We start from the raw sequence: 15,907 nt of genomic DNA, 5'->3' as shown, positions 1-15,907 counted from the left end.
CTTGAAAATGTGTTTTGCGGTGTATGTGTGTGTATTTTGTTCACAGGAAAAAATCAGATAGACAGTTTACCAGCACATAATTCAAAGCCAGATATAAAATAGTTATGGCATTTTGCCCATTTTTTCTGTGCCTAAGTTAAGCCAGTGGACTACTGGCCATTGGCTCCTATAGTTTTTGGATCAGGGTCATGGGGTTTGGTCCAAGCCCATTGAAATGATTGGAATCCTCAACAGAAAACAAAGTATTCACATGAACTATTTGCATTCTCTTTAGCAACTACCATGCTTTCAAAAGCCCAAGGTTTTGAAAAGTGGTCACATCTGGCAGAGGTTTAGGGAACAGAATGAAATCATTGGGCTGAGGAATAGAGGAGTTTGCACAAAACCACCTGCTCAGGAGTCCTCTGTAGGAAGCTGCTGTCCATTACTTGATGAAGCATTCAGTTCTTTGGTGACAAGCTGGAGCAAAAGTGCTTTGCAAAGTGACTCTCTACACAGCTCAACAACCTTTCTTCATTAAGTGTACTTAAATATTGATTTTGCTGGCTGGTGTGAAGAAAGTCAAAATTACCTTTAGCTCCTGAGAATGAAAAAAGGATGAAGACATTTACGTATGCAGGAGGGCTGCATGCAGTTTTCAAAAGCACATGGAGCACCTTGGTTGTTGCCATTGCCTTTACCTCTGATCCCACAGCTGAAACTTGCTTGGTGCAGGGGTCTCACAGGACCTGTGCTGCAGGAGCTGTGCATGAGCATTTCCCTCTGACCCAGGTGGAACTGCATCTGAGATGGACAAGAAAGATGGAGTCACTCTTTATCTTTAATATGTTCTCTTGGGAACTCGGGCAGTGGCTTCCATGCTTGTCCTGTAAGAAAAATGTCTGGAAAGTTACCTGAGTGGTTAGAGACTCACAGACTCACTCCTTGGGCTTCTAAGTCTTGCTGCAGACCGGAACTAACAGCTGCTTTCCATGGTGAGAGCAAACTTCCCTCCCATCTCCATGGATGGTGTGAGGCAAAAGCTTTCTGTCTGTTGATGTAGAGCTGCATTTGCTTTTGGCTTCAGGTAAGAGGCAGCTTTTCTGTGCTCTATCATTGCTTTACCATTCCCAGTCTGACAAGCCGAACTGTTTTATAACTGCTGGGGTGACTGTCATGCATGAGGCATGTTTAGATATGATCATACTTCTAGTGATGCTCAGTACGGTCCATAGTGCCTGTTGAGGACCACAAGATCCCTATGTGATGGAGGATGCTTAAAGTAGTGTAACAAATAGATTGCATAGTTCATTCACTTTTAGGTAGCCAGGAAAGCAGGCAACAATAAGATGGGCCCTGGTGATGTAGATACGTTAATGAAGCTGTGTCATATGTTCCATTCTGATTATAGTTTTCTTTCTGATGGCTTAATTGAATATACATGGCATAAAGTAGAATATCTCTAACATACTGATGTTCTTAGCAAATACTGCTAGCAGACTAAAAGGTCGTAAAATTGTCCATGAGAAGAGTCAGAATCTGTCTTTACTCAGCTAAAATATCTATATAAATTTCATTGAACATTCTGTTTCTTGGTGAGGAACATGAAACAAGGCCACCTATTTAGATGTCATCTAATACCCATCCTTCCTGCCACTAAGAGAACTGAACTTGAAACTCTTTCCAAAATGTCCTTATTTTCTCTGATCCCTCATTATTTTAATAATAATAATAATTAAAACACTTAATACTCGAAAGCATATATTTAAAATCCTGTCTGCTTAAGGGATTACACTAAAATGTCACTTCTAAAAAAAGACACATCTAATTTCACCATTGTCTCTCTGAAAGGTTAAGTATGTACAGTAGAATTAATGCTTATGTTCATGTACAGATTATTTGTCATGCCATTCAGTTTGACATTTTTCATAGACTATTTGAAACTCTAGAATGACAGATAAATTGCAGTTGCAAATGATTTCTGAATTTTCTATCCAGTAAAAAAGAAATAGAGGGGTTAAATCACCTCAGGAGCTATCTAAATCTCATTTCAAAACATTTTTAAAGGGTTTTTCTTCCATATACACATATTTGCATTTTGGGGAGGGAGCAAACCCTATAGCAGGCAATGAAAATTTGACTCATTTGTTAAAATGTAGGCCTTGAAAGTAATGATTTTTTTTTTTTTTTTTAAATAGAAAGAGCATAATACCCTCTCAAACTCCAGACAGGGCCTTCACAAGCCTCATATTTATGCAGAAAAGCTTCTCCTGGACTTAATGCTTGAATGGTAGTATTTGCATTTTCCCTTTCAGTAAATACTGCGCTACTTCTCAGGCCAAGAGTCTTGGCACTGCACACTATGCTGCACAGGCAAAGGAAGTCTCCAGCTCTCTGGGGTTTGGGTGGGAGAATTTCAACGTGTGTTTTCGTGAAGTTATTCCCAAGACCAAATTTATGTAAATAAGGTACTGCACCAAGTTCTTTGACCTTGACTTGCCTCAGTCAAATCCATATCTGAAGTAAATTTCCAACTTCCAGAGCTCAGGTTTTTTTCCTACCCTTTGTGTTTCTAGATTTGTTGATGACTGCTCTCTTTTTTTTCTGTATTTAGCCATGCTAAGCAAACGTTAGGCACACAAAGGCATCAGTACCCAACACCTTATTTCCACTTGCAGTCGCGTTTAGCTAGATCTCATTTCAGTGACTGCTAACAGTTAGCACACATTTATCAAGAACAAACTATGCCTGACCCACCCGTTGGTTTTCCATGGTAAAATGACTGGATTTGTGACTGTGGGAAGAGCAGTGGTTGTCCTTGTGATTGTAGCAAGGCTTTTTGCACAGACATCCATGGGTTTTTTGTACTCAGGTTGGGACTTTATGGTCTGGATGGGTAGGCAAAGAGATGGGTAAAAGCCTGGTTGAGGCTCAGAGGGTCATGGCTCCTGGCCAGCCCCTACCGGGGTGCCTGTAGTGAGTGGGGTATCGCAGATCTATCCTGGAACCTGTCCTGTTCAATGGCTTTATCAATGACCCAGAAGAGCTGGAGGAGTGTGCTCTCATCAAGTTTGGAGATGACACCAAGCTGGGCGGACCAGTCAATGTACTGAGGGGCAGGACTGCCATTCAGAGGGTGTGAGACAGGCTGGAGGAACTGACAGCAGGAACTTTATGACAAATGCCAAGTTCCACACCTGAATTAGCCTATGGTCCCAAGATATCTTCTGATAAGGAACAGTAGTCTGTCACCATACAATTTATTTCTATGCAACTCCTGTGTTAGCTAAGCGTGACAGATGAAACTTACTGCTTCCACAGTATTTGTTGGAAGTGGATTGTGGCCTCTGACATCTGTAAGCTCCAGAACACAAAGTGGTCTGTAACTTAGAAGTGTCTAACCACCCAAAGAGTGAGATTTTGGAATAAATTTCCCATGGTAGTTGTCAGGGGAAACCTGCTTAAATAGTTTCAAAATACAGCTTGACAAATAAATGAACAAGATTATATGTGGTATGATTGCCAGCAATGGAAAGGACAGAATTCAGTGATCTAGGAGCCTGTGCAAGTTCATGTCTTTTGTTTTGACAAATGCAAGGCCAAGCTCCTCATCTTCAAGAATAAATAAATGGAAAATTAAACATGGTAAATATTGCAAATATTTCATTGAAATTTCATTGTGTGCAATCTTTTACCCGGTTCGAAGTTATTACAGTTTGCAACTGTGAAGCTTGATAACCATGATAATACATGGTATTTATATTCCAGTGCAAAATGGGTATCAGAACCAAAATGCACAAAATACGGACAAATCTAATTAAGCTGCGATTGGTTTATTCATATGAGAGCAGCTGAAGGCTATATGATAAACAGCTACAAAGCAGGTGCAGCATATATTATTGGCTCGTTTATTAAAAATTGACACTTCATTAAAGCCCAAATTAAAAAAAGATTGTTTACAAAATCAGAGAGTCAGTCATGCTGTAATTGTATCGCATTGTAACAAACCCCTAATTTACTTCATGAAGTAATTGCATAGTTCCAGTTTATTATGATAAATCAAGCCCAAACCTGAGCACAGGAAGATCTAAAAAGGTGAAAATGTTGTCCGTGGTGCACAGCCCAGGATGTAATCTAGGGAGGGTCAAATTTAGAATAGTAACACTCATATTTCTATAGCCAAGTCACTGAAATTTTGTATAGCAAAACTGCAGTTTCAGTGGAGGGAAAGGCATGTTCCCACAACAGCATACTGTACAAAGGCAGCATTTTTATATTGAGATATCTGCCAAATTCTTACTGGAACTATGGGGAACCACAGCCAAAGCTGTGTTTTCATCTCCTTCAGTTTTAATAAAGCAGCAATCCACAAAACTAATAGGCATATTAATATTTACTGTGAGGGTATATGGAATGCCACTGACCTCCTGCAGCAGGTTTGGGTATGGTCCTCAGTGCTCACAAGAAAGGATGAGACCTGAAACCTGAGGGCAGAAGAGCTCCATGTGCCACTGCAGCTGGTGCCACTGGAAAAGCATGCAGGGAGGAAAGTCCCCAGGGCATGGTTGGTGTGCTTCTCAGAAGTGCAGTTGGATGTGATAGGGCTATTATGGGCTAATCTGGGAGGGGCAAGGTACAATTTTGTTTTCACTGCACAGCAGCATAAAGCAAATAAATAGTGCTTAGCCTATAATGAAACTTGATAAAATTCAGTTCAGCAGTATCAGGATTGATCACTGCAAGCTGACATTGCTATTTCCCACATACCTCCAAAAAGCCACCCAGCATAAGGTACAAAGCAACTGCATGATTTCAAAGTTGCAACAGCTACAAATGTTAATAACCAGAAGAACTGCAACGAGAACATAGGCTGCAACTTAAAAATACACAACAGAAATATATTGGGAAAACAAGAGCAGAAAAACGGGTCTGAAATGTTAGCTGATGTCATGACTGAAAACCCCGTACAAGTTCTCATGCTCTAACCTCCCATGTTTTTCTTAAAGAAAATAGAAGTTTTGTAGTTTTGTATATACTTTTTGTATATATAAGTCCCAGCATCTTGTGCAGGGAAAACTGCCTGGTAGGTATGTAATCAATGTCCATGCTATTAAGAAAGTAATGGCTTGTTTTAGTCGCTTAAACCGTGACACGCAGCAATGTGTGAAATTCCTAGTCCACAGCAGTCAGGACAGAATGGGGAAAATCTCATTGAAGTCCTGCAGGACATCTGACAGCACCAGGCAAAAATGTGGCACATGTCAGAATGCCTCCAGTGGCAACAGATGTCTGTCCTCAGGCAGTGTAACTGAACCCTAAATGTATGTGGTTTACAGGGAAAAAGGATGCAGCATGTTTGTAAAAGTCATGGTTATTTCCAAGGATTTTTCCAATGGGGATCTGGGAAGGAATTTCTTAATCTATTGACATGACCACATGTTGCAAGTATTGATCAAGGAAATATTTATTTACAGAGATTTTTAAAATACAAACATAAAATAGCACATATAATATATATATTTTTACAAAAATGGATATTGAAATAATAAACATGGTACAGCACAATACAACATCAATGAGCTAAACATAACAGCAAAAGAAATCTATGTCTGAAAGAAGTTTCCTGTTAGTCATATATAACCAACAGAGCTCTACAGTACTGTGAGTGGAATTTCCAACGGACGGAAAAACGTCCATTTACTGCACTTCATAAAAGTACTATAGGGAAACACTACATATGCCAAGTAATTATGTTGCATTTTTTGTAATAATGCTGAAAACACGGAGGCTTAATAAAAGTTATATAGGGCTGAATAAGCAGTGGCTAAATGTTTGGGGAGGAAAAATGTGTAGAGAATATACAAAATACTGATAAAGTGGCTTATTGGTCCTTTTATTAAGTTTTATGTATAGATTAAAAAGTGTTGCAACACTGAATTTTAAACCACCAGAGAAAAGTGTAAAAAACAAAAGGAAAAGAAAGGAGAATCACACCAAAAAATCCTCTCTGCTCATTTTGTGCCATGGTCAATGTCTGTGCGTGTGTGTGTGCTTTTGGGAGCACCACACCAAGGGGCTGCTACCCCAGCCTCTGGGCACCGCCATCCCCCCTCTCAATTAATCGGTGCACACAGGATTTCACCATTTACCAAAGCGGAGTTTTCCTTGCGGAGCAGACCACAAGCAAGGGTGAGAAAGCCCATCCCTGCCCAGCCCGGCTGGGTGGCTCTGCAGCGCCAGTCACCTCCCTGCCCTCCCTGGGGCCACCCGCCACCCTGCCCATACCCGCTCCAGAGAGAAAGCACTTGAAAACATCTTGTCCACTGTGGTTATCCAGAAGAGTCAGCAAGCCCCTGTGGCACCTGGTAGCGCCTGCGGCTGGGGCTGCTCAGTAGGGGTATTGCTTCTGCTTCTTACCCGAGAAGCAGGCCAGCCAGGTGCACACCAGCATGGCCGCCGCCGCGCCACCACCCGTGCAGTAGTAGGCCCAGCCGATGTGACAGGTCCCTGCAAGGGAAACACAGCAACATGGCACAGTGTTAGCTAGGGAAGGAAGCACCGCCACCACCCTCCTTGCTGCCCACTCAGCGGAAAACACTTGTCTAGGTTCCTGCTCGCTTGTACATCCACCTGTCGTGGTTTAAGCCCAGCCGTAACTCAGAACCATGCAGTCTCTCTCTCACTCCCCCCTTTCCTCCCCCCCCTCCCAGAGGGATGGGGAGGAGAATCGAAAGAATGTAACTCCCACGGGTTGAGATAAGAACAGTTTAATAACTAAGGTATAACACAAATCACTACTGCTGCCACCAATAATAATGATAAGGGAAGTAACAAGGGAAGAGAATACAACCACTCACCACCCGCCGACTGAGACCCAGCCCGACCCGAGCAGCGATCTACCCCTTCTGGGTAACTGCCCCCATTTTATATAGTGGGCATGACGTGCTGTGGTATGGAATACCTCTTTGGTTAGTTTGGGTCAGGTGTCCTGTCTCTGCTTCCTCCCAGCTTCCCCTCCTCCTTGGCAGAGCATGAGACTCACAAAGTCCTTGGTCAGAGTAAACATTACTGAGCAGCAACTAAAAACATCGGTGTTACCGGCACTGTTCCCAGGCTGAAAGTCAAAAACACAGCACTGCACCAGCTACTAAGAAGAAGAAAAATGACTGCTACTGCTGAACCCAGGACACCACCTCAGATGGGGAACGCAGGGTATAATTCAAGCAATTAGAGAAGCCAAGCTCATTAAATGGCTCCCCTTAATTTGTTATATACTGGTTAAGCAGACAGGCCTCTGGGATCACTTGCTTGGCCAGTTACCATTTTCCACAAGGGGGGAATGTCATGTGAGAGCCAAAGCTGAGGCTGCTGGCTCAGCCATGGGACAGGCATGGCTCAGCCATGGGCAGGCATCCCTCTGCCCATCTGGCCCAGGGAGCGCCCATGGCACTGCTCTCCACAGTAGCTGAGGTCTAAAGAGAGTTTTCCCCATGCTTCTCTTTCTTCCCCTCCTCCAGGCAGCATTTGAGCATATTTTGATTCTTTTTGACTGGGATTTTGAGGGTTTGCAGGTAACTTGGGCCAGGACCTGCTCCCTTCACGGAGAGCTAAGTGGGTCCAGCTCCACCACTGCAGTGACAGGGCTTGAAACCAGACCTGGCTGCAAGCTGCTGGAGGACAATAATCCAGGACGTAGCTGTGAGGCACATGTCTCCCTCACATGGGCATCTACCCTGAACATCCACAAAGCAGTGTGGTGGCAAGGGACCACCTGCATGGGGGCTGCTGTGGGAACAGAGTCCAGAAATATGAAAATACAGAAATATCCCTAACCCCACCAAGGTCACAACTCACTGCTGAAAACTTCACTGACCTTTTGTCTAATGTGTTTAACAGCGTCACAATATGCCTTGAATACATTTAATGGCCTCAGTATCTTTTATCGGTATAAGCCAAATTCATCACTAGTGAATGGTGCTGGGGATTCCCATGGTAGACCATGAAGTGATTGTTCCTCTTCCAGGCACCACTGTGCCTTAAGTATAGGAGGAGATCAGGAAAACAGCAGTTGCAGTAGGGAGGAAGCTTCCTCCCAGAAATCTCCAAAAGCAGGGAGATGGCTGCTGTTAATCCTCAGGATTTCAGCCCATCTCAAAAATAATTTTCACTTGGGCTGCATGATCTTGGTCATTGTGATCTTGAGTGTCTGAGACTCCTTTACCACTGAGGTTCTTCTTGTGTTATCATCTTGGGTGATATCACCCTGCTTTGAGCAGTGAGTATTCTCAGTAAGGCACAAGCAGCAACGCACTTCCTTCCCACTCTCTGGAAAAAGCAGCAGAAACCATTCCTCCCTCTGGAGTACAGAAGGTAACAACAGAGTTTCCATCCAGGAAGACAGAGCTGAAACAGGTGGCATGTTCATACTTTGTTCCAGCGGCACCCTTGAGGGCCAGGCTTTGGGTTCAGCCAATCCTGCCTTAAGCACAAGACACACAAGATGTCTGTACATCTCAACATGTCCAAAGCATTAGCATTCTTCAAGGCAGACAGCATGTACATTGACTGTCTTCAGGGTATTATCAGGCCAGCTTTGTAAGGAGACATTAGTGAGAGGCAAGACTTAGGTTCTTGGCTGCTCTGAAGATACTAGCTTGCCACCACAGCAGGAAGCATAGTACTGGTTGAATTTTTTTCTTCACAACCCTTAAAGCCTTTTATTTAAAAAAATGTCCGGTAAAACAAAAATCCTGATGTGACCAGAGGACTTGAAGAGCTGTGGTGTTGGCTTGAGCTCATTAGCCCCTCTCCTCAATGTGCTGGAGCAGACAGGGAGATTTACTTGGTTTTGTAATGTAGTTATGCTCCGTAGATCAACACCTTTCTTGGCTTAATTACAGAAGACCACACACTGAGTTGATTTCCTAAAGAGAAGACCATTGGAAACCATGGAGAACCGCCAAGCGCCTGTCAATGTCTCTGATGTTCAGAGACCTGCGTCCAGGCCATCTATTGCTTTGCCTGTGTACACACACTGTCTATAGCTTCTGCTGGAAATTCCAAAACCAGAGATAAGCATACACAAGATATTTAAATCCACTAGATTGCTTTGAATATGATCACATTTATACCAAGGTGGGGTGTGCTAAAGCAAGTCTTATGATACGATTGACTGTATTTGATTGGCCTTTTTAAGTTGCTAAGTATTCCTAAAACTACTGGAGTACTGTAGGTGCAGCTTGAAAAAGTAAACCTTTCTCCACATGATGTTTCCAGGTAGAGAAAACAAATGTCAAAATGACACCTTGAAGAAGAATTTAAAGATTCACCTGCTGGCACTGCCCAAAGCTGTGACCTAAGTGGGATAGAATGAAGTAAATTTGAACTTTCGCATGGTGTGATTTCAACTCTTATGCCTTAGCAGGGGGAGAGGGGGAAAAGGTATGTGATATACTTCTTAAGACAAAAGAACTGTTAAACCAGTTTCAGAGATGCACTCAACAGATATACAACATGCACATTCAGTCTTGGCTGAAGAGAATAACATTTATTTCTCCATACCATGCTCCATTTACCCTAAGGACCAGTGCCCTACTTAATGCTCTGAGGCATGGCAGGCAGTGTCTTGATCTAACAAATGCAATGTAGTTCAGAAGTGTGAGTTGGGTCAAAATGAACAAATGAAAGAATGGGAGAGTGAAGGAGAACGGATAAAGAGCCAGGAGCCTGACCTTACAGCAGTAATAACACAGCAATAAACCTGGTCATTATTTCCTGCCTGTGTCAGAAGCAATGGGAGGCCTTGGATAGAATAGCTTGATCTGTACCCAGATGATGCTGAGCAGAACAGCATTTCAAGCTACTGTGCTGAAGAGCCTGCAGCAGAGAAGGTGTCTCAGGGTAGAGGACTTAGCTATACTTTTCTTTGTCAGTATAGGTAAGTCCTAGGTCTGTAGCTAAGTATAGCTATAAGGCCAGAGATAATCAATCTCAAGGTACCTGTTGCAATGAATGATTGCCTGCAGTGCATAGCCCCGTGTCAAAATGAAACAACACCGCTCCTTTTATAATCCTGTATTGCACAAGGAGAAAAAACATTCAGAGTTAACATTTCTGCTCTGGTGTTCTCATTTTACTACATATATGACCTATTTTATCCCACTATACCCTAAAGAAAGATTTTTCATTGTCAATAATTGGGTAACTTACTTGCAGTTTAAACTGTAAAATGACTTCTGCTTCACTTTGATATTAAACACTCATTTTAAGAGGAACAGGAAGCTTTATAAAAAGCAGGGTTGATGAGTATTAAATGTAACATCAAATGAAAAGAAAAACATCTTTAGAAATGTTATAAGTTAGAGAAGATAGATTTTGCTATCTAGCTTTAGATTCTTTTATTTTATAATAATGGGTCATAGAAGGACCCTTTTTCATCTTCTAATTTTATTGCACTAGCATCAGTGGGAGTAGTTGCATTCAGAGGTCAGCAAACAGTTAAGAACTCTGCAGAGCTGGGGCTTAAATTTAACCATCAAGTAGAGCAGTTCTCCTTCATGGAGCCCATCATACTAAAGATTAGAAATGCTGCATTGCAGTTTCTGATATTTTTAACATCAAAACTCTAAAATGAAGAGCAGGACCACCTAATTACTTGATTGAATTAAAACAATTACTAAAAACACATCAATTTTCACACACACATAAAGGCACAAAAAATTGTTGTTTTCTCAAGGATGCACAGGAATACATATATGCCAGTAGAAGTGTGCTAGTCCACTGAAGGTGTGGAGATGCATCCGAGAATATATACATGTTCTTGCTCATAAGAAGGGCTGGATCTGGTTTCATGCCAAAGTAATCCCCAGCAGCTGAAGTACTCTTTTAGCTGATAGAGAGGACATGCATCACAGCAACTTCTTTCTCTGCACATAGTTGGTGTTGCTTTTAACAATTCAGTCTTTACTTGAAAAGTCAGTATGGTGGGAGAAGCTATGGCTTCAGCATTTTGTTAGTAGTTACGAATCTTTGGGGGGATTTTTTTGGTAAAGGAGAGCATAAATAATTTGAGCTCTTGGTTGCTCAGTGAAGCAAGACTGTCCAAGTCAGCTCACATAAATTTGTAGTCAGCCATCAAGAACTTCGTTTTCACATTTGTTTTACTGGGATTGGCAGCAAGAGAGTGTCAGGATGAACACTGAAATCATAGAATAACAGACCTTGCAGCTATATGGATGGATGGCCACTTTCCAAGCAAATAGAAGAAGGAAAGCGTAGAAACATTATACTCCTCTCTTTTGCAAAAGGATTGAGAGAAATTGCAGTCCCTGAAGATAAAGGACAAAAACAAGGTGACTGAGGATACAGTACAAAGAAAATTCAGGAGAAAAGAAAAAAAGAAAATAAGACATATTTCCTAAATTGAAAGATCAAAGATTGTATAATGGTAGTTTTGCAGTGATGAATGGGCTTATCAAAAAACACTTCCATGCCTTTTCCTGATTTCTAACATGATGTGTGTCTCCTAGCTTTCCCCTCCTCTTCAATATGTAAGTCATATAACGATTAAGACAAATTTGGGAGCAAGTGAAATTTGGCAACATAAAATCTGTGGATACTTGATCTACTGTGGAGCTGTGCCAGGATCCAGTTGCTGAAACAGAATTTTACTAGGATTTCTACTCATGATGTCTTACAAATAATTATCACAGAGTTATCAAGGTCCTCAAAATAACATATGATTTTAATCTAAAATAACCAATAATTGACACTTAAGAAAAAATATCCAGAATATGAAAGTGTCTTAGATGCAAACTTGTCAACTGCAAGACTTAGGATCCTAAATATTTGTGCCTTCTTTGCTGTTAATGTTAAGACTATCCTGCGCTTGCAGCCTGGAGTATTTGGCAAATGGATCATTTAACCTTATGTACAGCCTATCTTCCAAGATGAAGGAATAAAGGTTTCAGAATTAGCTGAGTTGAAGAATAAAAATTATATATCTTCAAAAATAAAAACTACAATTCCTACTTGCAAAAACATTGTGCAGGAAATCTAATTAACAGCTTCACATGAGAGTCCAGTACTACAGGGAATGTGAATTCACGTAGTCAATCAGGGTGCTGGAAAAGTAATCAGAGAAAAAAGTAAGGAGTGTGATGTTAAAAGATACACAGGGATTTGGAAATATGAAAGCCACAGATGAATGTTAAAGATAATCAGCTAATTAATAAGAAGGCACAATTATTTTGAAACAAAGCCAAGATAAATTAAACAGCTGAAGATTTTTTTCCTTGACACACTACAATGAAAAACCATCATGTGAAATCACCTACAAAAGCAGGAAAAGAAGTTAAAACTTGAAATGCATCCAGAAAGGATTAAAGTAGTTAGGTGAAACACAAAAAGAACGCTGTATAAGGTAAAACTGCAGCCAAAGAAACAGTTGGATATCAAATAAGGAGTTTAGTGAAGCTGATTTCTTTGTCTGCTGCACGGCTATGACTTTCTTAATAGATTAATTGTTTTTTAAAATACATGATTTCTTATGCATGCACAGATCAAGCTATTTTGGTCAAATACTTATAATTGGTCAAAGAAAGTGTAGGAGCATTTTGGTCTGCAATTAAATGCATAAAATATCACAAAATTCAGAAGTGTAAAAAAGCAGAAAAAGAAGCGCCAACTTGAAATTCTTCAGTTCTACTGCATGCAGACACTTACTTATCTGACCAAATCCTCCTTTCTTTGGAGGATCACATAATTTTGTTTAATTGAACCTCATATTTGCTTAGGTGTGCATTTACCATGGAACAATGAATAAGAAACCAATACCTTATGTCAATTAAAATGCTGAAATTTCTAAGAATTTATGTCCTGCTAATAAGGAGCTTTCCCAGACTCCTGGAAGAAGTCAGCAGAAAGCCCACCTATTACACGAAGTGAAATTTCACATCTTTTTGAACATCCACAGTAAAGAGATTTATACTGGATTAGTCTCTCAGACTCCATCTGGAGACAAGGAGAAAAAGTCACTTACAGGAGTGTGTTGCATTTCATCTTAAAGTAGACATTTAAAGTATAACAGGTGAACCCTGCTCTAGTGGCATCTAATTCTCTTCCCCTAACTATGAAGGGATTCCAAACAACCAGTTCAGCTTCCCTTTGCAGGTAATAAAGAGCATCAGGTAACTTGCTTCCAGGTGGTCTGAGTCCCTTTCTGGATGTTCCTGGTTATCTCTATTGACTGCAGAGGGTCCTTGCATATGCATGTTCTAACTCTGGCAACAAAGGCAAGTGCCTTATGTTAGAGGGAATATACATTGACCTTGATAGAGTCACCAAAGGCTTACAAAGATTTAATAATGGAAGTTATCCAGGTGGCCCTAAAGAGGAAATGTTCCTTGAGGAAACACTTTATTTACTAGCACGTAGACTGTCTCATTCATTTATCTAAGAACTCAGCAGCTGAAGCTCACGTGTGCTCATAAAGATTGTGCTTAGCCTCACTCAAAAAACTGAACTGGTAAAATCTCTGAGCTGTTTGCAGAAGATCTGCAAACAAGAAAACTGGCTTTGTTAGATAGATTGCTCATCGAAAAATACAGCTTTGAAGCCTTTGCCTTTAATAGGATTCTTATAAATTGTCCTACCCTCTAAATCCTTTTCTTGATCGTTTTGGCACTGTATGTCAACACTCAGCCAGATGCTGAAATAATGCCACCTAAGGCAAATTAACTAGCTGACAAAGCTTATTTTTTATATCCACTGCTTTCTGTGGGGTTTTTATGTTGTTTTAGTAACTGCACTGTTTGCTTTTAAAGTGCTTTAAAGATAATTGACTCTAATATTTCTACAACAGAAGTAACTATCAAGTCAACAGTCCTCTTTAAGATGTTTCAAGCCCTCTAAAAGTGGCAAAGGGGAACCTTAATAATAACAATCTTTGGAAACACATATCCCTCAACAGAGAAGTTTCTGAGAGCTTTTGAAGGCAATTCAGCTGCTTGTTTAGCTCAGGATGGGAGCCAGCCTTTTAAATTGCTCTCCAGATGGCCACATTAGCTAGGAGAGCCCTTCCACAGCAGTTCACAGCTAGATGGACCACCACAGAGGGCAAGCAAAGGTGTGCATTTGGAGCTACCTGCTTTGACTGCTGCTGCAGTTGGGCCCCCAGACCTAGAACGTCTCTGTGTATGACAGGTACCAACAGAGCGTGACAGCCAGAGAACATGAAATAACTGCAGAGATTCTAGAAGGACGTGCAGAAGAAACAGAGCAGGAGACTGCTCCCAGCCTTGTAAGGATGGCATGAACTCAGACAAGCATAGAATGTATTTTTGGGCCGGCTGTGGCAGCAGCTGCCAGGCAGGTAGGCAGGGCATGCTGTGCTAGTGGCCATACCTGAGCCACATGAGTCCTCACTGCCATGCCTGTGATTTTCACTGCCTTTAATAGCAGTGAAAAGCATCATGAAACTCAAATATGAGCTCTTAAGGTAGTTACAGCAAACACCAAGTCACATTTGTAGGATGCTTCTTAGCACAAATGATCATCATGGAGAATAAAAACGTAAGCCTTGGGCAGGAAACGCATGACATAAAAAGTACCCTCTTACAAAAAGTGGCAGGATGTAAAAAGTTCTTGAGCACTGATAATCCAGACTGAGTCCTGACTGCCCAAACACACCATATTTCTTCAAAGAAAGACAACTTTATTTTCCAAGCAGTTCAATTAAAAAAAAAAAAAATTCTTTCAGGTTAATGAGGTACATAATATAATTTATAAGTAATAATATCAAGTAATAAGTACATATTATCATTTCATACATCTTGTGGTAGGAAGTGGCAGCTGGAGTTTCCTAGGGCACCTACAATGGCATGAATCATCTACATTTAGGTAAATGAATCTTACACTAGCTAATAATTTTGCTGTTTGGACTCTTAGTTATTGGTCTGGTACTGTTTCTGGAGCTTATTCACCAGATGCCAACTGAGGCTTGATTTTAGCACTCTACTCTCTGGTGCCTTTTGTGAGATTTAACTGTTCTTGCACCCATCGTAACAGAAATGAGCATGCAATAGCTAAGCAGTCTCCACAGGCACATCAATGACTAAAATGAAATTGATGACCTAAAATGAAGTCTCATATTGATATTAGACATTCATTGTTCAAGGCCAGGTTGGACAGAGCCTTGCATAGCATGGTTTAGTGAGAGATGTCCCTGCCAATGGCAGGGGTGTTGGAACTAGATAATCTTAAGGTCCTTTCCAACCCTAACTATTCTATGAGTCAAAACCAATACTAATGTATTCATATGTATATACTCACATTGCTCTTAAAAAAAAGGCATGCAAGTTCAGAAGATTTCTTCATACAATCTAAGTTTTGCAAAATGTGAGGGTTTTTTCATATGTCTGATGGTTGCAACCTTTAATGCATGTTCTCATCTTAATGAAGGGCCCCTCACTTTAATGAATTTCCTGCTAAACCCCTTATTTTTCAGCTGTTATTCTTGTGTGGTAGATTTAGAAATGAAAACAAAATGGTATTAGTGCCTCTAGCTCAGCAAAACTGAATGTGTGGTATATGCTTATATGTGTGATATGCTATAAAGATGCTTGCTTTGGGGAAATTGCCTGTTAATTCCTTTTGCAGACCGCAGGATTGTGTAGATCTGACTCACTTTCACACTCTCAGGGGCTCAGTTCTCCTGTGCCACGTCAGTGCTATCCTGAACAGGCTCACAGGCAACTCCAGGGTGTAAATAATGCATCATAACGGCAACAGCTTGTGTGATGACAAGAGATTAACATGATTTTGATCCATCCTCAGATATTTGGTAAAAGTGAAAGGCAGTCCCTTTGAGCACTGCTGGTTTAAAACTCCAGTCTCCACCTCAAGCATTAGCCTGTGGCCAAATTAGACT

The 15,907-nt window shown here is 41.0% G+C and overlaps 1 protein-coding gene across 1 annotated transcript in view; it reads right to left on the bottom strand.

The window, feature by feature from the left end:
- Positions 1 to 6,367: 6,367 nt before the first annotated feature.
- The window catches only part of LHFPL6 (LHFPL tetraspan subfamily member 6), a gene marked incomplete at both ends in the record, with an annotated part of 143,725 nt that continues 134,185 nt past the window's right edge, over positions 6,368 to 15,907 (bottom strand). The window contains one exon of the mRNA XM_080612156.1: positions 6,368 to 6,486. Coding sequence (XP_080468282.1) covers positions 6,368 to 6,486 — 119 coding nt within the window. The remainder of the gene's footprint in view (positions 6,487 to 15,907) is intronic.

This window comes from Psittacula echo, assembly GCF_963264785.1.
Source record: "Psittacula echo genome assembly, chromosome: 3".
NCBI lineage: Eukaryota > Metazoa > Chordata > Aves > Psittaciformes > Psittacidae > Psittacula > Psittacula echo.
The sequence above is the reverse complement of the archived record's forward strand: the minus strand, read 5'-3'. Positions and strand labels throughout refer to the sequence as shown.